This window comes from Natator depressus, chromosome 5 (assembly GCF_965152275.1).
Source record: "Natator depressus isolate rNatDep1 chromosome 5, rNatDep2.hap1, whole genome shotgun sequence".
Classification (NCBI taxonomy): domain Eukaryota; kingdom Metazoa; phylum Chordata; order Testudines; family Cheloniidae; genus Natator; species Natator depressus.
This window is the reverse complement of record NC_134238.1, coordinates 100,880,645-100,906,424: the sequence shown is the minus strand read 5'-3', so window position 1 is coordinate 100,906,424 and position 25,780 is coordinate 100,880,645. Positions and strand designations below refer to the sequence as shown.

At 41.5% G+C, this 25,780-nt stretch overlaps 2 protein-coding genes across 4 annotated transcripts in view; one reads left to right on the top strand and one right to left on the bottom strand.

Moving 5' to 3' along the window:
- Positions 1–14,655, bottom strand: part of SLC1A1 (solute carrier family 1 member 1) — a 74,215-nt gene extending 59,560 nt beyond the window's left edge. The window contains exon 1 of the mRNA XM_074953308.1: positions 14,472–14,655. Within this exon, the coding sequence (XP_074809409.1) occupies positions 14,472–14,562 (91 nt within the window). The 5' untranslated portion in view covers positions 14,563–14,655. The remainder of the gene's footprint in view (positions 1–14,471) is intronic.
- Positions 1–22,601, top strand: part of SPATA6L (spermatogenesis associated 6 like) — a 141,325-nt gene extending 118,724 nt beyond the window's left edge. For 2 of the 3 annotated variants that reach the window (XM_074953311.1, XM_074953309.1), the window contains exon 13: positions 22,031–22,143. Coding sequence is in view for 1 of the 3 variants with exons in the window: in XM_074953312.1 (XP_074809413.1) it covers positions 22,031–22,067 (37 nt within the window). In the remaining 2 variants the exon portion in view is untranslated. Of the gene's footprint in view, positions 1–22,030 lie in introns of all 3 variants that reach the window. The other variant, XM_074953312.1, reaches the window with a different exon arrangement.
- The last annotated feature ends 3,179 nt before the right edge of the window (positions 22,602–25,780 follow it).

Here is a 25,780-nt window from a genome sequence, read left to right as displayed (position 1 = left end):
GATGTGGTATTGCTTGCAAGGGTCAGATGCAAGAATGCTACAGATGCTACAGTGTTTCTGGAAAAGGAAGAGGTAAATGTCATAAAAATAAAAGGACAGGTAAACACCTTTCTGTATACAGTGCGATAAAATCCCTCCTGGCCAGAGGCAGAACCCTTTCACCTGTAAAAGGTTTAGAAGCTAAGATAACCTCACTGACACCTGACCAAAATGACCAATGAGGAGAAAAGATACTTTCAAAGCTGGAATATGCGGGGGAACAAAGGGTGTCTGTCTGTCTGTCTGTGTGATGCTTTTGCCAGGAACAGATCAGGAATGCAGACTGAGAACTTCTGTAAATTAGTAAGTAATCTAGCTAGAAATGCGTTAGATTTCCTTTTGTTCAATGGCTGGTAAAATAAGTTGTGCTGAATGGAATGTATATTCCTGTTTTTGTGTCTTTTTGTAACTTAAGGTTTTGCCTAGAGGGATTCTTTATGTTTTGAATCTGATTACCCTGTAAGGTATTTACCATCCTGATTTTACAGAGGTGATTCTTTTACCTTTTCTTTAATTAAAATTCTTCTTTTAAGAACCTGATTGATTTTTCATTGTTCTTAAGATCCAAGGGTTTCGGTCTGTGGTCACCTGTACAAATTGGTGAGGATTTTTATCAAGCCTTCCCCAGGAAAAGGCGTGTAGGGCTTGGGGGGATATTTTGGGGGAAGACATCTCCAAGTGGGCTCTTTCCCTGTTCTTTAACACGCTTGGTGGTGGTAGCATAGGGTTCAAGGACAAGGCAAAGTTTGTACCTTGGGGAAGTTTTTAACCTAAGCTGGTAAGAATAAGCTTAGGGGGTCTTTCATGCAGGTCCCCACATCTGAACCCTAGAGTTCAGAGTGGGGAAAGGAACCTTGACAGTAGATTAACAATGCAAATACAGTTTGTGGTTAGCCTCAATTGGTGCATTATCTGTGTTTACTGGGGCATATGGACAGAAGGTGTCTTTATATTTTTGTGGAATGGGAAAATAGCACAAGGAGTCCTACAGAGGTTGTTTTAGACAGTCAGTGGGAAATCAGTGGTAGGAAATATTTTACTGATGGTCTTATTGCTTTTCAGGTGGGGCAGGAATGTTCCATCAATTTCAGTGGCTTTACTCCATTTTGGGTTTTATGGCATGGAAAGGCACCTAACAGTCATTCCTTTTAAATCTCCCTCTATTGAAAAATCCTTATAAAGTTCTTAATCTATATGTCCAAATTCCCCATCAGTTTGAACTGTGCACGTTGGTCTAGGCCTGAAGTTTCATGTACAAAATAAGGCTGTCAATTAATTGCAGTTAACTCATGTGATTAACCCCAAAAAATTAATAGTAATTAAAAAAATTAATCACGATTAATCACACTGTTAAACAACAGAATACCAACTGAAATTTATTAAATATTTTTGGATGTGTTCTACATTTTCAAATATATTGATTTCAGTTACAACACAGAATACAAAGTGTACAGTGCTCACTTTATATTAGTTTTTATTACAAATATTTGCACTGTAAAAATGATATACAAAAGAAAGTATTTTTCAATTCACCTCATACAAGTACTGTAGTGCAATCCCTATTGTGAAAGTGTAACTTAGAAATGTAGATTTTTTTTGTTACATAACTGCACTCAAAAACAAAACAATGTAAAACTTTAGAGCCTACAGGTCCAAGCAGTCCTACTTCATGTTCAGCCAATCGCTAAGACAAACAGCTTCGTTTACATTTACGGGAGATACTGCTGCCTGCTTCTTATTTACAATATCACCAGAAAGTGAGAACAGGCATTTGCATGGCACTTTTGTAGCTGGCATTGCAAGGTATTTACATCCAGATATGCTAAACATTTGTATGCCCCTTCATGGTTCTACCACCATTCCGGAGGACATGCTTCCATGCTGATGATTTTCGTTAAAAAAATAATGCATTAATTAAATTTGTGACTGAACTCCTTGGGGGAGAATTGTACGTCTCCTGTTCTGTTTTACCTGCAGTCTGACATATATTTCATGTTATAGCAATCTTGGATGATGACCCAGCACATGTTGTTTGATTTACGAACACTGTCACTGCAGATTTGACAAAACACAAAAAAGGCACCAATGTGAGATTTCTAAAAATAGCTACAGCACTCGACCCAAGGTTTAAGAATCTGAAGTGCCTTCCAAAATCTGAGAGGGACAAGGTGTGGAGCATGCTTTCAGAAGTCTTAAGAGAGCAATATTTCAATGCGGAAACTATAGGACCTGAACCACCAAAAAAGAAAATCAGCCTTCTGCTGGTGGCATCTGATTCAAATGATGAAAATGAACATGCATCAGTCCGCTCTGTTTGGATTGTTATCGAGCAGAACCCATCATCAGCATGGATGCATGTCCTCTGGAATGGTTGTTGAAACATAAAGGGACATATGAATCTTTAGCGCATCTGGCACATAAATATCTTGCGACACCGGTTACAACAGTGCCATGCGAACACCTGCTCTCACTTTCAGATGACATTGTTAACAAGAAGTGGGCAGCATTATCTCCTGCAAATGTAAACAAACTTGTTTGTCTGAGCGATTGGCTGAAGTAGGACTGAGTGGCTCTAAAGTTTTATATTGTTTTAGTTTTGAATGCAGGTTTTTTTTGTACATAATTCTACATTTGTAAGTTCAACTTTCATAAAAAAGAGATTGCACTACAGTACTTGTATTAGGTGAATTGAAATATACTATTTCTTTTGTTTTTTGCTTGGAAATATTTGTAATCAAAAATAAATATAAAGTGAGCACTGTACACTTTGTATTCTGTGTTGTAATTGAAATCAATATATTTGAAAATGTAGAAAACATCAAAAAATATTTAAATAAATGGTATTCTCTTATTGTTTAACAGTGCGATTAATTGCGATTAACTTTTTTAATCACTTGACAGCCCTAGTATTCTATTATTATTTAACAGTGCGATTAATCACGTGATTAATTTTTTGACTTGTGCGATTAATTAAGATTAATGCTTGACATCCCTAATTCAAAACCAATTTACATGAGAGGCGGGGAAACGTTTTAATTGTCAAATGAATGAACAAATCTTGCTTTGAAAAAAAGTTTGAGAACTTGCTGTCAGACAGCAAAGGAACTGAGTTTAACTTCAATTATCTTTGCTTTTGTTCTGTAGATATATTTCTAGTCTGAGGATGCTTGTCAAACCTCAACACTAGTGTGAAACTTAGAAATAAAGCCATCCACAGTCCGTTTTGTGTCTTAATAGTCAATCCAGAGTCTCTTTTAGAGATGCTGTGTCTTGTAACTCACAGCACGGATTCTGTCTTTCTGTGCTACATATACGTATAAATGAATTGGATTGAATTGTACGGAGTTTTGGAGAAGGAAAAGGAGACAAGCATCACAGCTGTTTAAAGAGGTACTACTGCGTGTGTGACACTTAGTATCACAGCAGGAAGAAACTGAAACCTCTCATTAAATTTCCAGACTAATCGTTGACTCAGGATGTCTGGTTTGCATTCATTAAAAATTCCAAATTAATAAAAGATGTAATTGAAGATTTAAAGGACGGAAGTGAATATCAGATGTTTAATGGAGAACCAACATTATCATGAACCTATCAGACAGTAATTCACTTGCTTTATCATAATCTCTCTGTTTTGTCCTCATGACAAAAATAGGAACAGTTCAGTTTTCACAAATGTGTTTCCAAAGATGGTTCATCCCTTTTCATTTTTTATGCGCTTCATGCTGTGTTTTGCAAGTGCACAGAAATGGTTCAGGAGAAAAGAGCCACAGCCAAGATAAAGGGGAACCCAGAGATGACGGAACAAGGAAATGGAAATAGGAAACACTGAGCTCTTAATATTTTTTCAGAATAGTGTTTTGTTTTGTTTTCCTTACATCTCTCTGAAGCAGAAAAGTTTCTCAAGCCAAGCCTAAACACTTTACAAATTACAAATTGTGTCAGAGATTCCAGGCCAAATTTACATTTGAAGCTGCCTGCCCAAAGGAGTCCAGTATGCTCCCTGGGATTGCAGACATGAAGGCTGTCTTCCATTTCGAGGGGAAATACCAAGTGTCTATCAAAAGAGGGATGCCATGTTAAGTGTTCTGCTGCTGTCTCTTCCCCCATGTTGCAGTTACTCTCATAGGAACTACACCAGTGGGATCCCCAAGAGTGTTCAGCATTTCTCCAGTTGTGTGCTGCTTGCTTTGAAATGTAACTGTGAAAAAGTCATCTTATTTCTCAACTCATTTGCTTCCTGTACACGTTCAGTCATCTCTGCTCACTTGAGTAGTAAAAATAAATTTGTAGGATTTTTTATTCTTGTTAACCCTGCAGAGTCAATACAGTTAAGAGAAAGTATGATGGAGTCTATCTGTTCTTATGCATCATCAAGAGAACTGGCAATTAAGTTCCCACTGTGGGTCCAAATTCTTATTCTTTTGCAACCCCAGTGAAGGCAATGTGCTTTGTACAGGTGTCATGGAGGTCAGATTTTGGACTGTAGAATTTTTACTACTAGTGCCAACGTACAAGTCCAGGTGTATGTCTACACTGGGGGGGGGGAAAAAAAAAAAAGAAGGTGTTCTTATCGTGGTTAAAATAGCAGTGTTGCCATGTCTTCACTGCTTTTAACTCAGGTTAGCAGCTCGAGTTAAAGCCTGTAGGGGAGCCTGAGGTTGAACTCAAATACTAACCTAAGTTAAAAGCAGTGAAGACATGGCAACACTGCTATTTTAACACAAATTAAGAACACACTTTTTTTTTTTCAGTTTGCAATGTAGACATGGATCTCCCTGTGCCATTTTTACAGTCAGTTTTCAGAGAACAACTCAACTTTAAAGGGTCCAAATATATGAAGATATTCCAAGCTAACAGTTCAATTCCTGTTAGCTGGAAAGAAGGAGGAAAAGGGGGGGTGGGAGGGAAATCTTGTTAAACAGATGCTGACAACAGACAGAAGTCTCACCCACCTTTAAAAATAAAACACGAGAGATTGAGCAGGGATGGAGCAGAAAGCATTTTTCCTGTCCACCAAGACGGCAGTGGCTGGGACAAACCCATGCTCCCCATATTCAAAAACACACACATAGAGCTTTAAAATGTTTTTTAAATAAAGAAAACAGATGACTTAGCTTTAACTTGCCTGTAGCTCCACCCCCAGCATCAGGTCAGGCAGTGAGTTTACTCCAGGTGTAGGAAGCATTCATGGCAGAATGATCCTTTCCCTGGATGGGGCTCTGGGGCCCAAACGTAAAAGGCTATTTTTTCATAGTCGATTGCTCCTCTTCTTACCTAGGTGGCCTGCCACTAATTCAGCATCTATGGCCTTCTGGGCTTGCTCAACTCATAAAGCCATGGTTATATTTTACTGCAGCAGGCCCTTCAATGATTAAATACGTAGCACTCCTACTAAATTTTGAAGAAGAGCTCTGTGTAGCTTGAAAGCTTGTCTTTCTTGCCAACAGGAGTTGATCCAATAAAAGGTACTACATCTCACCCATCTTGTCTCTCTATTTAATTAGTGGCATTTGTAAGAAAACCTAGTAGATATAATTACACCCAGAGGCAGAGTCTCATGCCCTTGGCAATGAGATTTTCACACTGTGTTTTCTTAACTGAACATGTCCCATGGAAGATTGCCAAACTAGTGTTTTTACTTTGAAGAAAGGCTGTGTTTCTCCTCAAAACCTTAGGTAAACTCTTTTTTTCCCTCCAGCATCTGTTTAACAAGATTTCCCCCTTTTTAATGGGGACTCAGGAAATCTGGGTTCATTTCTCAGATCTGCCATAGACTCCTTGTGTAACCTGAAAGTCTGATCTGTAGCTCATTGAAGTCAATGAAAAATCTCCCTTATACTTCAGTGGGCTCTGGATTAGGTCCTTAATCTATTTGTGCCTCAGTTCCCAATATGTAATATGGGGATAATAGTGTTTCCTTTCTCCACCCATTTGTCTGTCCTGTCTAGGTTGAAAACTTTTCAGGACTGGAAAGATCTTCTACCATGTGTATATACAGCACCCAGCACACTGAGACCCTGATCTTGCTTGGGAGCTCTGGGCACAACGGTAGTAAAAATAAATGATAAAAATATTGATAACAGCAAAATAAAGGTTGATCTATAAAGAAATAATCAGAAGTTGTACACATTCTCAAGTGCCTGTTGACACATTATCATCTTAAAGGACTGAGGTTGAGGAGAGTCTTGCTGACTGGCTAGACACCCCCATCACTTGTAGCTACAGAGGGGTTAATTTTCTTTTTACCTTTAACCCTTCCCAAATCAAGGTGGAATTTTTGTGTTTCCTATCTCATAAATAAGGCTACGTTTTAGTCACAGGTATTTTTAGTAAAAGCAATGGACAGGTCACAGGCAGTAAACAAAAATTCACAGCCCACAACCTGTCCATGACTTATATACTATATACCCCTAACTAAAACTTGGGATGGGGGGGGCCACCGGTGCTGTGGGGGGGGGCAGTCCGGAGGTGCTGTGGGGGGGGTGTCCCGGGACCCCTGCTGGTTTTGGGGAGGAGGTGGGTGGTGGTGCACAGTCCAGGATCCCCTGCTGGGGGTGGAGGAAGGTTAGCAGGGCTGGCAGGCTCCCTACCGGGCTCCGCGCAACTGGCGGCCGGCATGTCCCTGCAGCTCATGGTGGGGTGGGGGAGGGGAGAGGGAAGGCCGGGGGGCTCCACACGCTGCCCCAGCCATGAGTTCCGGCCCCACAGCTCCCATTTGCAATGAACCGCAGCCAATGGGAGCTGTGGAGGTGGTGCCTTGAGGCAGCGGCAGCATGCAGAGCCCCCTGGCCCCTCTGCCTAGGAGCTGCAGGGTAAGCACCGCCCTGCACCCCAACCCCCAGCCCTGAACCTCCTCCCATACCCAAACTGCCCCAGCAGCAGCTGGTGCGACTGGCTCAGGGGCTGCCTCATCTGCTTGGGCAGCCCCGGTGCCAGCTGCACTGGGTGCTGCAGAAGTCACAGAGGTCATGGAAAGTCGTGGAATCCATGACCTCTGTGACAGACACAGAGCCATACTCATAAATGAGTTGGTGAAGTTACACAGCTACTCTAAAAGTAAACTTCCTCATTGTAATCCTTCCTTCCTTTATCAGATACAGCGTTTCTCAACCTTTTTGATACCAGGGACTGCCTTGCTGCCTTCCTAAACTGTGTCAGGAAGATCTCAGGACAAAATATGTATGCCTACAAAGAGTGACTAATTGGCCAACGGAAAATGGAGGTTTAATAAGTGATGTGAAACCACACCATCTATTTAGTAATCTTATCCCTGAAAGATGAGGTCTCATCATTATCATTATCCCACAGATTATCCCTTGTCTGACTCTGTCTGTTATTAAGGGTTCCTGACACTTCCCAGTATAAGGCCTTATTTTCAGTTGCTTATAACTTTGCCAAATTTTAACTGTTAATGTTGTAATTTTCCATGTCAGGTAGCTGAGGACTCACTTCTGCAACTGAAGACAATGGGAGCTATGCTTTGATTATACAAAGTGCTATATAATGCTAAGTACTCTGCAAAACTGAGTCCTAAGGTTCTTAAATTGAGCACCCACAATTACTGGATATTTTTAACCTCCGTGCATCAGTTGTCCGTCTGTAAAATTGGGATAATATCACCCCTTATCTCATTGCCGTGTGAAAATAAAGTAATGTCTGTGAAACACTGAGATACTACAATGAGTGCTATGGAATAACCCATGAGGAAATTATTAATTCTGCCTTCAGAGCAGGGTTTGAATACTGTGCAGTAAATAAGCGAAGGGGTCAGACATTATTCAATGAAAAGACAATAACATATTGACTCTCTACTCATTAAGAACTTACCATCCATCCTGTGCACTGAATGAGACAGGGGTCCAGAGGAAATAGTAGTAAGTTATTGCGTAATTAAAGACTGTTGCACAATGCATACACACAAGTAGGCCAAATTAAGGTTGCACAAGCAGCTTTAGTTCTGGCACTTCCTAATTGCTGAGTGCTTGATTTTGCAGCCTTACTGTTCTTTTACTGTATTTTTGTACTATATCAGACAGACATATGTCAGTACTATGAAATATAAAATAATCATATTTTAATTTTAGACTAAATAGTGGGAAATGGTGAATTTGGGCCTATGATACTACTGAAGTGATACTGTAAAAAACAGAAATGGGGCTCCTGTAGTTTGTATAATAATTTAAATCCTGAGCAGGAATTATAGCTCTGTAATTCATTAATTAGATTGTTTTTATTTACTCCAATGTCTCTTCTCCTAGCACATACCCTCCTCCCAGGAAATGAAGGTGGGAAAACAGACATGGCACTAGTGATGTAATGCTTCCCATAAAGAGATTGGACAAGCTAAGACTCTGATCTCATGCTCATTGAAATCAATGACCAAATTCCCATTAGCTTCAATGGTGCAGGATCAGGCCTTCAATGAGCTCATTTCTCTCCTGCCTCCAGCATGGAGACGCCTTTCAGGCTTCATGAACTAGGGATTCTCAATTTAGTTTTCTTTGTTTTTTCCCCTCTGACAGGATTCCATGGTTCTGGCTAACGAGTGCTTTGCAGAGATGCATGCCTTCTTCTCTCTGCACTCGTCCCTGTTCCCATGGTGACTGACTCAACCTTCTCTCCCCATCAATTATATTCCCCCTTATCATGCTGCCTTCCCCTCCTCTGCTTCCTCAACTCTTGTCCCCCTTCCCATTTTCTGTCTCCTTCCCATTGCTGTGCCTCCCTAGCCACCATGGACAGCTCCTGTTACTTCCCTAAACCCTACCACACCCCATTCCCAGCTCTTCTTTAACCCCTGCCATGTGTTTTGGCCTTCTTTGATCATCACCTTTCCTCACATGTGGTGACAGTAAGAACATGTTAACTATTTAGTGGCCACCACTGTAGTCTGAGTTCTGTTTGGGAATTCAGGAAGTAGTCTAAGTGAATAGGCAGATGTAGCCTGGAGAAAAGAAGGGAGTTAATGGCAGAGTACAGAAACACTATTCCCCACCTCTTACAAATGCAGTGGTTACAGTCACTTTGGTAAATGGGATATCACATTAACCATGGAAAGGGAATCTTGCCATCCACAGTACCGTCGACAGGCAGCACTGTCAATATAGTGATCATATTTTTAAAATCTGCTTGGCCATGTTCCATATAATGTTACAGTTTGAGAAGTGAAAGGATTTTTAACAGTGACTTCCATCATGGATGCTCTTTGTTTACTTTTGATTTTCTCTAGGGTTAGAGAATGAAAATAGTCTGGTCATTTTCTCTTATAGGTTCTTTAGCTATTGGCCTTCAATTCTGTAAAATCTTATTTACAAAATCTACATTTGGGACAAATTTGACCTGTCAATGTTGCTTTGATTCTTAAGCAGATGTACAATTTGGAGGGGGTGAGTGGGACAGTTGCTTGTTTAAAAGTCCTCCAAACAAAATGACTGCATTCTCTTTAGTTAATATGCTTGGTGCCTCTCTTTATTTAGTGTATGTTGCAGGAGATGGTGGGGGTGGAGGGGAAGGGCTCTCAAGTTCAGGAGTGAATTAGAACAGATTGCCTTTTTTTCTTGGTTAGTTAAATAACTAAATATATAATGTCAGGTGCCCAAACACATAATCACTCTATAAATAAAATTGTAGTGTTCTAGGTTAACTTGCTTACCTACATCTTTGTGTAGCCTTGCAATTAGACAACACAAATGACCATGAGGTTGCACTATTGACAACTGCTTACCCTGGCAAAGAAATATGAAATGCTAAAATGGAGAGAGGATATCTGACCTGCATTAACTCTTTGGTTCACCTACAGAAACAAACTAAAAATTTCGGTAAACTTTCTTTTGAATTTATAAATGAATTCACTTTGGCCAGTCTTGTGCTCTTTCCTTGAACATTTGCATTTTACACACACAAATTTTTGTTGAAAGGAAATTTCAAAGTCACAAGCATGACACTTAGAGAGACAGTTCAGTCCCTTCTCTGCTCTTGACCTTTGCTCAGTCTGGATTGTAAAGCTGTAAGCCAGTCCAGAAAATGTATTCTTTCTAAATAATCACTTCAGTCTGTTGTTTTAATTCAAAGGGTCATTTTCAAATAAAAACTAAAACATAAAAAATCCAACCAAAATTGTTCCAAAAAGTTCTTCTACTTGAAATATCTGAAAAATTACAGCATGTTGTCCATGTTATTTCACTGAATGCACACAGTATTTCTTAGAAACTAAGAATAAACAGTTCTGAACAGAAATCCTTTTTTAAAAAAATCCTTATTTTTACTCTTCAGTTAATGCAGATGGATGTACCCACACACAAAACAACATCAGGCTTACAAAATGCTTTTTGCATAAATCTTAAACCACAGATCATAAATCTGTTTTCAGATTGTAAAAAAAATTTAAAAAAAATTCAAAAGTACATAAGATGGGTTCTTAAAAATGAAAAATTTATTCATATGAAAAGATGAATAGCTCAGGCACATAATTAAATGCTTCCCATATTATATTACAAGTGTGCAGAAGAAAATCCCACCAGAATCTTGAACCTTTCTTGTTTTTGTTTTTAATCTCCAGAGATGAGTATGAAATTGTTCTCTAGCTTACCTATCTTCCTTAGTTATGATGGGCAAAAGCTATATCAAACCACCATAAATGCTAGAGCATCTGAGCCTTCCCCAAATAGTTTAACAATTTAAACATTCTTTTGAGTAATTTGCAGTATTCTTCATATCCATCCCTTACTATATATATAGTTTTCTATAAAAGCCGGGTATTTTTTCAATCATCAGAATGATCTCTGAATTATATTCTCTTCCTCTCTATGGGATGTTATACTCCTCCTACAAACTAACCATCTTCATAAAGAAAAAAGCTATTTCCTAACTAAATTGTGTGCTCTAGAATGCACAAAACCAGTATGTATGCTAATTTAATTAAGAAGGGCTTACAATTCTGAGACTTATGGAGTTTTGGTATATTGCAGGGGTTCTCAAACTGGGGGTCAGGACCCCTGAGGGGGCCATGAGATTATTACTTGGGGAGGGAGGGTTGCGAGCTGTCAGCCTCCACCCCCAAACCCTGCTTTGCCTCCAACATTTATAATGGTGTTAAATATATAAAAATGTGTTTTTAATTTATCGGGGGGTTCCACTCAGAGGCTTGCTATGTGAAATGAATAACCAGTAAAAAAGTTTGAGAACCACTGGTATATTGCAAACACTTCTCAGACTGTAATAAGCAAATGACATTTTATTATGACATGTAATTAAATTAAATTGTTCTGAAAAGGGTTTTATTGAGGTTGTGGTATATAAGTTATACCTCCACTGAGAAACAGTAGAAATATAGGAGATAACATGCAGCTTGTTGCAATAGGCAACTTTGTTCCTGAAGATTAAGATAGCTTTATCTCAAGCTGATTTACTCTGTTAATATTGTGTCATTTTGTAACTAATCAAAAAAAACATACTAAGGTTCCAGTTTGTTGATTTTCAAAGGCACATAGGGCACTTGCATTCCGATCCCCTATTTGTAATTTGAAAGTCTTCCCCATAATTCCGACGTCACTCAACCTCAATGTTTTGGCTCCCCATTCAACTCTTGCACTGTATAACTCCCCTTGGAGTTAGCAGGCATTTTGCTTACCTGGGGTTGCAGTCAGGCCATAAATTTCAGTTCTGTTTGTTGAAGCTAATGTGAAAATGATTATTGTTTAACAAATTTATTTGAGCATAAGCTTTCGTGAGCTACAGCTCGCTTCATCGGATGCATTTCCACTGAATGAAGTGAGCTGTAGCTCATGAAAGCTTATGCTCAAATAAATTGGTTAGTCTCTAAGGTGCCACAAGTACTTCTTTTCTTTTTGCGAATACAGACTAAAACGGCTGCTACTCTGAAACCTGAATATTGTTCGGTAGCATTTCTATAGTTAGGAAATAACTAGTCCAGTTCATGAAAAACACATCTGAGAACAACAACTGTGTATGGATAATAATAAAAATAATAAAAAGTGGTGATGTATGTAGTCCTTGAGGGCCAGATTTTCAAAAGAGCTCAGCATCCAGTGTAATGACCTCTTTTCAAAATCTGGCCACTTATTGTGATGCCTAACTGAGCACAGCTATTTTGAAAATCTATCCCTTAGATGACAACACACACACACACACAAAAATATGCATGAGGACGTAAACTGATTTTACTTCCAGATTATAGCATGGGGAGAGTTACAAAATAATAATAATCATCTCCCCCTCCAAAACACACACACTTCAAATCATTTAGTAATTAATCTGAAAAAAAAAAAACAAAAAATGTCCAAAGGCAAATGTAAGTAACAAAACAATGGAAGCAACATATCCATGTAGGAGCAAAAAAGTAAAGGATGCTGTCCTCATCTAAAAAGTCATAAAATAATAACCAGAAGAAAACAGGCAGGAGATATGTCAGTGACAAATATTATATTTCATGCAAAAATATCTTTAAATGTGTCATGCAAAACTTGAATAACCACCCTTTCAGCCACTCTGGTCACATTCTCTGAGTTGCAGAAATTTGTGCCATTTTTCCTCAGGGGAAAAAAAATTACCATCCATCCCTAAAATACTGAAATCCATTTGAAATCACTTTACAGGGCACTATTGGCACATTGGATTGGTAACAAAAAGCAGAATTTTTCACTGCAGGATGCTGGCACAAACTAAGCATCAGAGATTACCAAAAGTTCAGTGGCCTGTGACCTGGATAGGCAGATGTCCAAATACAAAAAACACCACCACTGTTTGCATCTTTGTTAACAGCCTCCGCCTACAGGCCTAACACTGAATGGCCTTTGAGAATGAATTCCCCTCTTTATCTATAGGAGGTCTCTCTTGTCAGATTTGAGGCATGCTGACAAGTCTGTATGCTGAAGCTGCTTGCAGTGTGTTGCACCTGTGGTGTGGATACACAAATGACTTCAATTTTCTAGGATCTATCAGTCTGATACCACTAATGAGCATTACAGTCCCATGATATTTTAAACCCCCTATTGATACAGAAGTTTGCAGATTTTTCATGTCAGATTGAAAAAAATTCAGAGGCCTATTATTAATTATATTTTTATTCAAAGTTTGTGGCATAAATATTGGAGACTGTGATGAAGTAACAGAAAAGGCGGTGGGGGGGGGGGAGATAAATTAGGACTGTCCATAATACTACTTCTCCCCCACAATTCTATTTCTAATTGTGGCTATAACAGCAATTGGTTTATTTAATTTGCATAAAACTTCTATTTTTAACAAGCAGAACAGCAAAGTTCAAGCTGTGGTTTTATTTTATCGTGTAATGATTATATTCTGTCGTTAACACTGAAAACCAGTTTAACCAATAAGAAAGCCAATATGTAGGAACAGAAAAATGTTTATTCAGTCTAACATCAATTTGTCTCAAATTATTATTATTTTAAGTTTCTTACATTAATAGGTGTTAATATTTTATTAGAAGTGCATTGGCTACATAAGAGTAATTTACACTTCTAACAATCCACCATACCGTCTGTCAAGTAAATGAGATGACAAATTAATTATTTAGCAAATCCCGGCAGGAAAAAACCACTGAGGGTCTTCTATTTATTTATTTTACAGTGAGGCAAGTCGAAGCTGAACGAGAGCCTGCCTACATGAGATAGAAGTGTCTGCCCCTGTAAATAATTACACTGAAAGAACTCTCCATCTTGGAGAAAGGACGGGGGGTGGGGGCATTATCCCTGATATATGCCAGGAAGGCGAATTAAAGCACAAATGTGTCGATGCCAGACATTCAGGGCGGACTTTTAGAGCCTTGATCTTCCATTCCTTGCGTACCCACAGCTCCCTTGATTTTACTAGTAGCTTTTTGGTGCATAAGGAACGCAGGATAGGGCTCCTTGGTAGGCAGCGCTATAGAAATGAATCCTTGTCATTACCGGCATTCCAGCACTGGCCCTCACACACACACACACACACACACACACACACACCCCGTATGAACGTAAAATACGGTAATCGGATTGCTGCGCTGCGAGATGGTAACATTCATCACCATCATCACAAACGTGCCGCTGCCTGGCTAAACTAGGATGCTGATTCTCCTGCTGTTTCCACGGAGACATGCTGCAGAAAGCCCCAAAGGGAGGTATTTGGGGCGGGGGGAGAGGAATCGGATGGCTGCGCGGATGGGGGATTGTTAGATAGAGCGGCTCTTTATCCGCCACTCCCCCAAATTTGGAAGACCACGATTAAGAGCAGGCCTGAGCCACAAGACAGAGGAGGACTAGATGGAGGGGGGGTGGGGCTGGGGTCCCTGCTGCTGGGCCGCGGAAATCACCCTGCTGCCTGCCCGCCCGGCTGGGAGCAGCATCCTCCCAGTCCCAGCCCCGGAGGATGCCGCAGCTCCCCCAGCCCCGGCCGCCCCGCAGCCCGGCCCCACTCACCCAGCACCACGGCGCAGACCGTGCTGAGCAGCAGCCAGTTGTTCCTCAGGAAGCGCTGGCAGTCGCAGCCCCTCCTGCCTTTCCTCGCCATCGCGGCGGCACGGGCTGAGCTGCGGCGGGGTGTGAGCGCTGCGCGGGGCTCGGCGGCGGCGGCTGCTGCTGCGCGGGGCGAGCTGCTGCGCTGGGAGCTCGGCGCCTCCTGCCGCTGCTGCTCCGCCCGTGTGGCTGCTGCCGCTGCTGCCACGCTCTGCGACTCCCCGGCGCGGGAGGAGGGAGCGTGGGGCGGAGGCAAGAGGCAGACACACCTGGCCGCGCTCCCGCCTCGCCAGCCCTGCACCCAGGCGCCCCCTGGCAGGAGGCGGGGAGGCTGCTGGGCGCGGAGGCTCTGCTGCCTCTCCCGCCGGGGGGGCGCTCCTCGCTCCGACGCAGCCTGCGCCTCTCCCAGCTGCTGCCAAAGGAGGCCCTGTGTCGTTCTCCCCCGAGGGGCAAACTGGGGGGCCTGCCCAAGGTCACACAGCCCAAGCGCCCACCGGGGACAGCCCCTCCGCCTCCGGGACAGCCGCCCGCTGTAAGTTATACAGACAGGCCGGAGAAGTTGGGGGCACCCAGGGAAGTTATTTGCTGTCCCATCCCCCCAGCCTCTCCTCCTCCGCTCACAAATCTCTCCACTTCTCTTCCCCCACCCCTTCCAGACCTCTCAACCCCCTTCAGCCCCTGGCCTTTATACCTGCATTGGCTTTCTGGGGAAGAAAAATAGGGACATGTCTTAAAGGCCATGACAGTGAGCTGGACTAGGGGAAAACAGTAAACATTTTCCTAAGGCTGGCTTGTCCTGTCTAAGGATAGGTCTGCACTGCCATTAGTCACATGCGCTGGCCTTTGCCAGCTGACTGTTGACTCCAGCTCCTGGCCCTGGGCTAAGGGGCTGTTTAATTGCCGTGTAGATGTTCAGGAGCCTGGACTTTAGGATCCTGGGATGGTCCCAGAGCTTGGACTCCAGCCCAAGCCCTAACTCTACACTGTAATTAAAGCATGGGCCAGCCATGGGTGTCTAATTGCAGTGTAGATATAACCCAAGAGTCTGACCCAGCCTAGTGACACACAGTGATTACGCGAGTGTTGGCTGTAGAGCACTTCTGGTGACCAAGTGGTCAACACAGTGTAGTACTACTACATTCATCCATAGGGAACAATCAGTTACACCAGGAGTGAAGGTAAAGGAAAACCCCCACCCACTGTAAAAGAAAACCCCCACCCACTCAAAGACTGCTCATATTTATATATTGCACTCCATTACCAATGGCAAGCTTAGCTCTAGCAACTCCTGCCTGCAGTTGTCTGCAGTGGAGGCACTGGCGGCAGAGAGTGATGCTACCATCAAGCCGAATCTTTTCCATCAAGTACCATCAAGGCTTTTTCACACCCTTGAGTGAAATAAATTAGATCAACTTACTGCATCCATACAAAATTAAGGAATCATTTAAAAAGAGACTTATGCAGGTGAAATAGAGATGTTTTAAACTTTTTAATGAACAGGCTTTTAAAAAATTGATCTTATTATTATAGAATGACAGAAATTGGCTCTGTAGTTAGGGTAGTTAAGCACTGGAATAAATTGCCTAGGGAGATTGTCTAACCTGCTCTTAAAAATCTCCAATGATGGATATTCCACAAACACCTGTCAGGGATCGTCTAGATAATACTTAGCCCTGCCATAAGTGCAGGGGACTGGACTAGATGACCTCTCGATGTCCCTTCCAGTCCTACAGTTCTATGATTCCCACAGTATTCTTGTCAGCAAGTTAAAGAAGTATGGGCTGGATGAATGCACTATAAGGTGGGTAGAAAGTTGGCTAGATTGTCGGGCTCAACGGGTAGTGATCAATGGCTCCATGTCTAGTTGGCAGCCGGTGTCAAGTGGAGTGCCCCAGGGGTCGGTCCTGGGGCCGGTTTTGTTCAATATCTTCATAAATGATCTGGAGGATGGTGTGGATTGCACTCTCAGCAAATTTGCGGATGATACTAAACTGGGAGGAGTGGTAGATACGCTGGAGGGCAGGGATAGGATACAGAGGGACCTAGACAAATTGGAGGATTGGGCCAAAAGAAATCTGATGAGGTTCAATAAGGATAAGTGCAGGGTCCTGCACTTAGGACGGAAGAACCCAATGCACCGCTACAGACTAGGGACCGAATGTCTAGGCAGCAGTTCTGCGGAAAAGGACCTAGGGGTTACAGTGGACGAGAAGCTGGATATGAGTCAGCAGTGTGCCCTTGTTGCCAAGAAGGCCAATGGCATTTTGGGATGTATAAGTAGGGGCATAGCGAGCAGATCGAGGGACGTGATCGTTCCCCTCTATTCGACATTGGTGAGGCCTCATCTGGAGTACTGTGTCCACTTTTGGGCCCCACACTACAAGAAGGATGTGGATAAATTGGAGAGAGTCCAGCGAAGGGCAACAAAAATGATTAGGGGTCTGGAACACATGACTTATGAGGAGAGGCTGAGGGAACTGGGATTGTTTAGTCTGCAGAAGAGAAGAATGAGGGGGGATTTGATAGCTGCTTTCAACTACCTGAGAGGTGGTTCCAGAGAGGATGGTTCTAGACTATTCTCAGTGATAGAAGAGGACAGGACAAGGAGTAATGGTCTCAAGTTGCAGTGGGGGAGGTTTAGGTTGGATATTAGCAAAACTTTTTCACTAGGAGGGTGGTGAAACACTGGAATGCGTTACCTAGGGAGGTGGTAGAATCTCCTTCCTTAGAAGTTTTTAAGGTCAGGCTTTACAAAGCCCTGGCTGGGATGATTTGATTGGGGATTGGTCCTGCTTTGAGCAGGGGGTTGGACTAGATGACCTCCTGAGGTCCCTTCCAACCCTGATATTCTATGATTCTATGATCTTGGATGTAGATTCAACTTGGCAGTTTCTGTATGGGGAGCTAGAAAAGAATCTGTAATAAAAGCATCCCAATAAAATGGAAAAGAATTACAGGCTCATAGATCACTGCTGAGATACTGAAGTTATTTGAAAAATGAGCACAGCTATGGAAAATGACCAACATTCCTCCCCCAATAATTTGGGTGGTTATCAACCATATAGCTAGTGTACCCAGTGATCACACTTGCTGAGCAAAACAAAAGGCTGTATGTTATTTAAACAAGACACTTTGAATTTTGTGTGACATTAAGACATTCTGGAATAACTATTAAATGTTGTGTGGAAGACTTTGATGAAATTTTCAATATGTTTAATATAGAGAGACAATAGGGAAATTGTAGATCTCTCTAATAGTTATTTCATTCAAGCCTGTCTTTTGGGGAAAATGTTCATACCTATAAAGATCTCCAGATGTACCAGATTGTGACTAGGTTTGAGGAGCAATCCAGACCAGTGCAGGGTTTTGTCACCACTTGCCCTGCAACCCTGGGTGCCTTAGAGTGCTTTGCTACTGTAGCTCCCAGCCTGGGATGCTCACAACTAGCCTACAAGCATACATGTCAGACACTGAAGTGGCTGTGTGCTAGACTACCCTGGTTTAGCAGCTGTGAGCTCCGCAGCCTGTCTACAGTCCCACAGCCCCACTCTGGCTTCCACCACTCTTGTTTACAACCAGCAAGGTGACCCCAACACACCTCCAGTCCTGAATTTTCCCCAAACCATGTGCTCTAGAATGTTCAACCCTCTCCTGGACAGTTCAGAGAAATAATGTTAGTTTTTTTCCTCTAATGACACAGAACACATCACAGCTTATTAATACTGGGGTAAATACACTCTTCCCTTCAAACACAACACTGAAATAAAGTAAAAATAAAATAACTTAAAAAAATAAAACAAAAGGCCCGCGCCACTTTCCACAGCTCCCATTGGCTGAGAACGGCGAACCGCGGCCACTGGGAGCTGCGGGTAGCTGTGGAAATGTAAACAAATTGTCTGGCAACCCTCCAGGAGATTATCCTGATGGGCCGCATGCAGCCCACGGGCCACAGGTTGCCCACCACTGCTGTAAACCCTTTATATGATGGAAACCATTTCAAACCAGGGGGTGCGGCAGCACCCCCAGCAGGGCTAGTTCCAGCACCTATGCTGGCACCTGGTCTGCCAGCCTCACACCCTACTTAATCTCACTGGAGACAGGTAGATAGCTGCCTTCTCTCCTATCTGGAAGGATATCTGTTTCTCCCCATTTGGCCACAGATTTTCAAGCATAATATAATTAAGTATCCATATTTCCTCATATATATTACATACATTTCACAATTATATTAATCACCATTGTGTCTTTAGCTTACAGAAAAGACCTCAGTCTATACACTTTCATAATACAATACAATTGTATAAATTGACTCAATTGCTTATCAGTTGAGGTTCAGAGCCGTTATCTTTATAGACCAGTAAACCCCTCAAACTAAAGTTTATTCAAGCTGTGAGGAAGGTGACATGGAGTCTAGTGGTGAAGGAAGCTCCATGCTCTTTCTTCCCCCATTTATAAGCTTAATAGCTTTGTTTACCTAATTTGTAAAGGGACCTTCATTGTCTTTGCCTGAAGATTGGGCTGGTTGGAGAATCAAATATCCTTTCCATTGTCTAAGGCAGACCGGTTTATCAACTCCCCTGACATGCGTGTTTAAACACACTTTAGTCATAATTCTACCATATATCCATAAATCTTAAAACCCACCACATATATACATCATGAAAGAATATTAATGATCAGTGAGTTAATTTTCAAATGATACCTTAAAAGGCATATTTTGTACAAAGATTATTATGAAAGTGCACAGGGTATGAATACAGGGGTGCTTAGTGTCACACACACAAAAACAAATCAGATCATGTAAAAGTGCCATTACTTTTTTGTTTATGCTCATGAAAAAATGGACAAATTGGAGAGAGTCCAGAGGACAGGAACAAAAATATGAGGCTTAGTAAACAGGACCTATGAGGAAATGTTGAAATAATTGGGCTAATTTAGTCTAAATCAGAGAAGGCTGGTGGGGGGACGGGACACATAATGAATCTTCAAATATGTAAAAAGTTGTTACAAGGAGAAAGGCGATCAATTGTTCTCCATATCAAGCAAGGATAGGACAAAAAGTAATTGATTTAGTTTGTAGCAAGGAAGATTTAGATTGGATATTAGGAAAAAGCTTTCTAACTATAAAGGTAGTTAAAAACTGGAACAGGTTACCTTGGGAGGTTTTGAAATCTCCCTCACTGGATGTTTTAAAGAACAGGTTAGACAAACACTTGTCAGGGATGACCTTAATCCTTCCTCAGTATGGGGGTGGACTTGAATTATGTTTCTCAATGACCGGTCCGTGGACGAGCGCCAGTCCCTGAGATTTCCATGACACAGTTTAGGAAGGCAACAATCTGGTCCCTGGTATCAAAAAGGTTCAGAAACACTGAACTAGATGACCTCTTGAGGTCATTTTCAGCCCTACATTTCTATAGTTTCTATGATTCTATGAAAGGTGCACAGACATGAGTCCTAGTTGTTAGAATGCTAACCTGGGACTCAGATTCAGCTCCCAGCTCTGCCACATAAGAACATAAGAACGGCCACACTGGGGCAGACCAAAGGTCCATCCAGCCCAGTATCCTGTCTATCGACAGTGGCCAATGCCAGGTGCCCCAGAGGGAGTGAACCTAACAGGTAAATGATCAAGTGATCTCTCTCCTGCCATCCATCTCCACCCTCTGACAAACAGAGGCTAGGGACACCATTCCTTACCCATCCTGGCTAATAGCCATTAATGGACTTAACCTCCATGAATTTATCCAGTTCTCTTTTAAACCCTGTTAGAGTCCTAGCCTTCACAACCTCCTCAGGCAAGGAGTTCCACAGGTTGACTGTGCACTGTGTGAAGAAGAACTTCCTTTTATTTGTTTTAAACCTGCTATCCATTAATTTCATTTGGTGGCCCCTAGTTCTTAATTATGGGAACAAGTAAATAACTTTTCCTTATTCACTTTCTCCATACCACTCATGATTTTATATACCTCTATCATATCCCCCCTTAGTCTCCTCTTTTCCAAGCTGAAAAGTCCTAGCCGCTTTAATCTCTCCTCATATGGAACCTGTTCCAACCCCCTAATCATTTTAGGTTTCAGAGTAGCAGCCGTGTTAGTCTGTATTCGCAAAAAGAAAAGGAGTACTTGTGGCACCTTAGAGACTAACCAATTTATTTGACCATAAGCTTTCGTGAGCTACAGCTCACTTCATCGGATGCTACAGCTCACTTCATCACATCACTTCATTCATCAGAAACCCATCTATCTATGTTTCTAATGATCTAATCTCCCATTACTAACACCTGCCTTTTCCTAATGACTGGAGTTCCCTCCCCTGGAGAAGTAACTTCAGTGTGACAGGGTACCCCCAACATCATCTGGAAGGAGGGTCCCAACTATGGGAAGGTTTCCCTCTGTTCCCGTTGACTGTTCTCCTTCTCTGGGCTTTTCATCCTCCTTAACAGCGCAGGGGCTGTCCGACCGGAAATGGGACAAATCTACAGTGTCCCGGAAAGCCTCATCAGCATACCTCTCTGCCTCCCTTAGCTCCTCCAGTTCCGCGACCCTGGCCTCCAAAGCCCGTACACAGTCTCTGAGGGCCAGGAGCTCCTTGCACCGAATGCACATGTACGCCACCTGCCCACTGGGCAGGTAATCATACATGTAACACTGAGTGCAATAAACAGGATATCCCCCACTCTGCTGCTGGGCTTCTGCCCTGCATTCTCTCTTACAGCTACCTAGGTTAATGATAGGGTTTTTGTTTAAATCAAGAAGTTTTGATTTAGTTTAGTTTAAAGGTTTTAAAGAATGGCAAGTGTACCTTGCCGCCTTTCCAAACTCCATCTCAAAACTCCCTGTTAGCAGTCCCTGGCGCAAAGCTCCCTGGTCGCTTGCTCACTACTTTATAAAGCCCTGGCCTTCTTGATAGCCCCACTCCCGACTAAGGCTCAGCCAATGAACAAAGGCTTCTAGATTTCAAACCTTGTTTAGAAGCTCACAGCTTCCAACTGCCGGCCACAGCACACAGTCCTTCAAACAAACAAAACAAACAAACAAACACAAGCTCAGCACACAGCAAGTAACCCCCAAACACAAACACACACTACAGACAGCCACTTACCCCAAGGGTCCCGTATTTGCTCCTCCTTCACCTGGAGAACTCCCTCTTGAAACTCCCTGTTAGCAGTCCCTGTTTGCAAAAGCATACTTCCTGTGTGATCTTGTGCAAGTCACTTATCTTCTCTGAACCTCAGTTCACCATCGGTAAAATGGAGATAATAGTACTTCTTTACCTCACAAGGGTGTTGTGAAGATAAATGCCTTAAGGGTTGTGATGTGCTCAGGTACTGCAGTGATAGGAGATATACAAGTACCTAAGATAGATGGCACTGGAGATTTAAATCCTCTGCTGAGCCATAGAACAGGTATCACAACCTTTCCCACCAGTGTGCCTCAAAACTGACCTGAAGGCATCATCTTTAGGGGAGAAAGAACAATGGAGTCTTCTTGCTAATTCAGTCCTTGTACTCTCTCTGCCAGGTTTGCCAGTCGTTACCAGCTGAGATCGCTTTTGTGATGGAGACATGTCTTCTCAGAACTGGACAGAGACCACCAAAGTCATTTCACATACTGCAAGTCACCAAAGCACCATCAGATGGAACGGCGTTTAGTCATTACTGACCAGGGCTGGATATGAACAGCTGTCTCAGGGCAGTGCTGAATTCAAGGAGAATTCTTCCATTGTGAATATTAAATTTGTTGAAATACATTGATGCAACTAAAGCATTTGGAAAAAATTGCCAAAAATAGTTGCTAATATCCTACATGAGCCATTGACAGAATGATTTATTCTGCCTTTTTATTAATGGAAAGTCTGTTAAATGGGAATGTTGCATCAATTATTTTTATCACGAAGCCTGGCAACCTCTAGGAAATTTCAAATTATCAGATAATTTCACTTCTGCCTAATATAGCAAATCTTCAGAAAACATAATTTAATAAAAATTATGGCATTTGTAAGTACTTAAAACATTTCCAGTTGTCATTGTTTGGCATGAGTCCAGCTTGCTGCACTGGTTACTCTTCTCACGAAAGTGACTGATGATATTTTTTGGCTATGGAGCACGGTAAGAGGAAAGCTGCAATCTTTTGTAGAATTATCTAAAAACGAGCCTATTAAACACAATATTTTATTCTAAAAATTACAGAATTTAGCTTTCCTCAAAATAGCCTTGCATTGGCTCTACTCTTATCTTTCCAACAGAAAACAGGCAGTGGAAATAAAAGGCCTGATCCTGGCCCTATTTCAGGAATGTACATAAGCATTCCCTGAATTGGGATCCCGATAGATGCTGAGCACCTGCAGCTCTCAGATCTGACCCAATTGGTGTGGACCTGATCCTCTCATGACATGACCTCAAATTTAACAATCAGCATAATTAATGACATAATCCAGTTTAAACCCTCAAGATAACTTTAGTGTCACATTGCCTATTTTTTTAAAAAAAACCTTGGGTAGAGTCTACCATTACCTCCAGGGGCAGAGATTACCCAAATGCTGATTATTACCTTTTGATGGGGGGGAAACGACCCTAAAACTACAGCTTATCTGCATATTGAGTTCCCATTTAAATCAATATGAGTTGCATCTGCAGTATCCTGTGTATTTAATCTATATTCTCTTTTTTAATTTTATAGGATTGTCTATGTATTTTCCTGTTGCTGCTTCTAAATTCACACAGAGATCCTTATTTGATTTTTGTGATCCCCTTTTAGGTACTTGTATACTGCAGTAAGATTCCCTGTAAGGACCTCTCCTCCAGATTGCATAGCTTCATCTGCTGTCTTAGCAAAGACCCTCCATACCCGTATCAGCTTAATAACCCTTCTCTGTATCTTCCACAGCTGAGTTTGTTCAAAATAGGTTGGCTGATCAGCATGTGTTTCAACATGAATCAAAACAGCAGGATTTGGCCTGCAATCAGCAATGAAAGGCTAAATAATATTTTTATAAAAGTCATGCCAAATTAATAAGGCTATGATAAAACATTATGAGCCAAATCCATCCTCGTTCAACTCCACTGAAGCCAATAGGGTTATAGCCGAGATACACTTGGCCCTATATATTAATGTATTCTAGGGTATTTATCTTTTAAGTTGCAAGTGTATCGCCTGGTGGTGACAGCTTCTGCTGGATAGCTTTTCTCTACCAAACCCACGCCACTTCAGCGTAAACTAACTGGCCACATCATAACAGCTTCTTCCCTTTGAGAGCCATGTCACAAAAGTGCCAACTCCTTATCTCTTATTAAAAAAACCTAGAATAATTAATTTACATATTGTTTAAAAATACCCTCATTACTAATGACCCTACTATATCTTAAAAATCACTCCAAATCTCTCATAACTTTTATTAAGGCTTGTTCCTGCTGGCATTGATGCTAACAGGAGTATTACCATAGATTTCAATGGGAACTACAACAGGTCCTAGCTGTATAATAATTAAAATAATTTCCAACAGAGGAAATATTTTGACATTTTTATTTCCTAATTTAAGTGGTAAAAAAAAATTGTACATGCTGCTTGTGGGATTACCTGGATGCAGACTTTTTGCATTGGGCCTATCTAGTATGGTCCAACAGGGGTTTGTCCTGGGTCTGATACGATTCAATATTTTCATTAATGACTTGGATAACAGAGTGGAGGATATGCTTATAAAATTTGTGGATGCTGCCAAGCTGAGTGGAGTTGCAAGCCCTGTGGAGGACAGAATTAAAATTCAAAATGCCCTTGATAAATTGGAGAATTGGTCTGAAATCAACAAGATGAAATTCAGTAAAGACAAGTGCAAAGTACTATACTTAGGAAAGAAAAATCAATTGCACAACTACAAAAAGGGGTATAACTGGCTAGGTTGCAGTACTGCTGAAGAGGATCTGGGGGTTATAGTAGATCACAAGTTGAATATGAATCAACTATGTGATGCAGTTGCGAAAAAGGCTAATATCATTCTGGAATGTATTAACAGGAGTGTCATATGTAAGACACAGGAGGTAACTGACCCACTCTACTAGCATTGGTGAGGCCTCAACTGGAGTACTGTGTTCAGCTCTGGGTGCCACACTTTAGGAAAGATGCAAACAAATTGAAGAGAGTCCACAGGAGAGCAACAAAAGTGATAAACGGTTTAGAAACCTGGCCTGTGAGGAAATGTTAAAGAAACAACTCAGCATGTTTAGTCTTGAAAAAAGAACACTGAAGAAGGACCCGATAATTGTCTTCAAATATGTTAAGGCCTGTTATAAAGAGGATGGTGGTCAATTGTTCTCCATGTCCACTGAAGGTAGGATAAGAAGTAATGGCTTTAATCTGCAGCAAGGAGATCCAGGTTAGATATTACAAAAATCTTTCCAACTATAAGGATAATTAAGCTCTGAAATAGGTTTCTGAGGGAGGTTGTGGAATCCCCACTACTGGAGGTTTTTAAGAAGAGGTTGAAAAAACACCTATCAGAGATGGCCTAGTTATACTTGTTCCTATCTGAGCGCAGGAAATGCTCTTCCAGCTCAGAGCAAGTGTTGTTTAATAATAGCAATGGTGTTTAAGCTCCAGGAACAAACAGAAAATTTGGTCCTGCTTACGCTTGCTCTAAATTCTTTCCTTCCAAGAAACTGAGAAATAATAATGTGTTAAGCAAATATTGTTTTGCTCATGGAATAGCAAATTGTTCCACTAAAAAGATTATGCTGTTATGTTGCCGAATCAGGTTGGCATTTTTTCTTTTCCATAGTGTGAAATGTGCATTAACAATAATGATAAATGAAGAGTGAAGGACAGTATAATATTTTATTGCCACTCCTGCACTTTTGCAGAATGACTCATTATATAATATTGATGTGTCATACATGTAGCTACTTTAATATAATTGTATTATTACTTATTTGTGCAGGCAATGGGCTCTTTGCCACTCTTTACAAATGGCGTAGATGGAACTGGAGGGCTTTGTTCACCCACATGCCATTTGAAGGTTTATTTTAATGAAGACATAATGTAATGAAGCAGAATGCTTTTCCTGCAGAAGATAATGATAGCGAATGACAAGAGGGTTTTAAAGCTTAAATCACTCAGTAACACATAGAAATGGATGAGTGGGTGAACATTAATCTGTATTGTGCTGAGCAAGTTTGACAAAATAGGTTAACTCACACTCCCAAAAGATCTAGAGGCCAAAATGGGGAAAGCTTTCAAAAATTCTGGACTGCGAAGCATACTAAAAATAATTACAGCCAT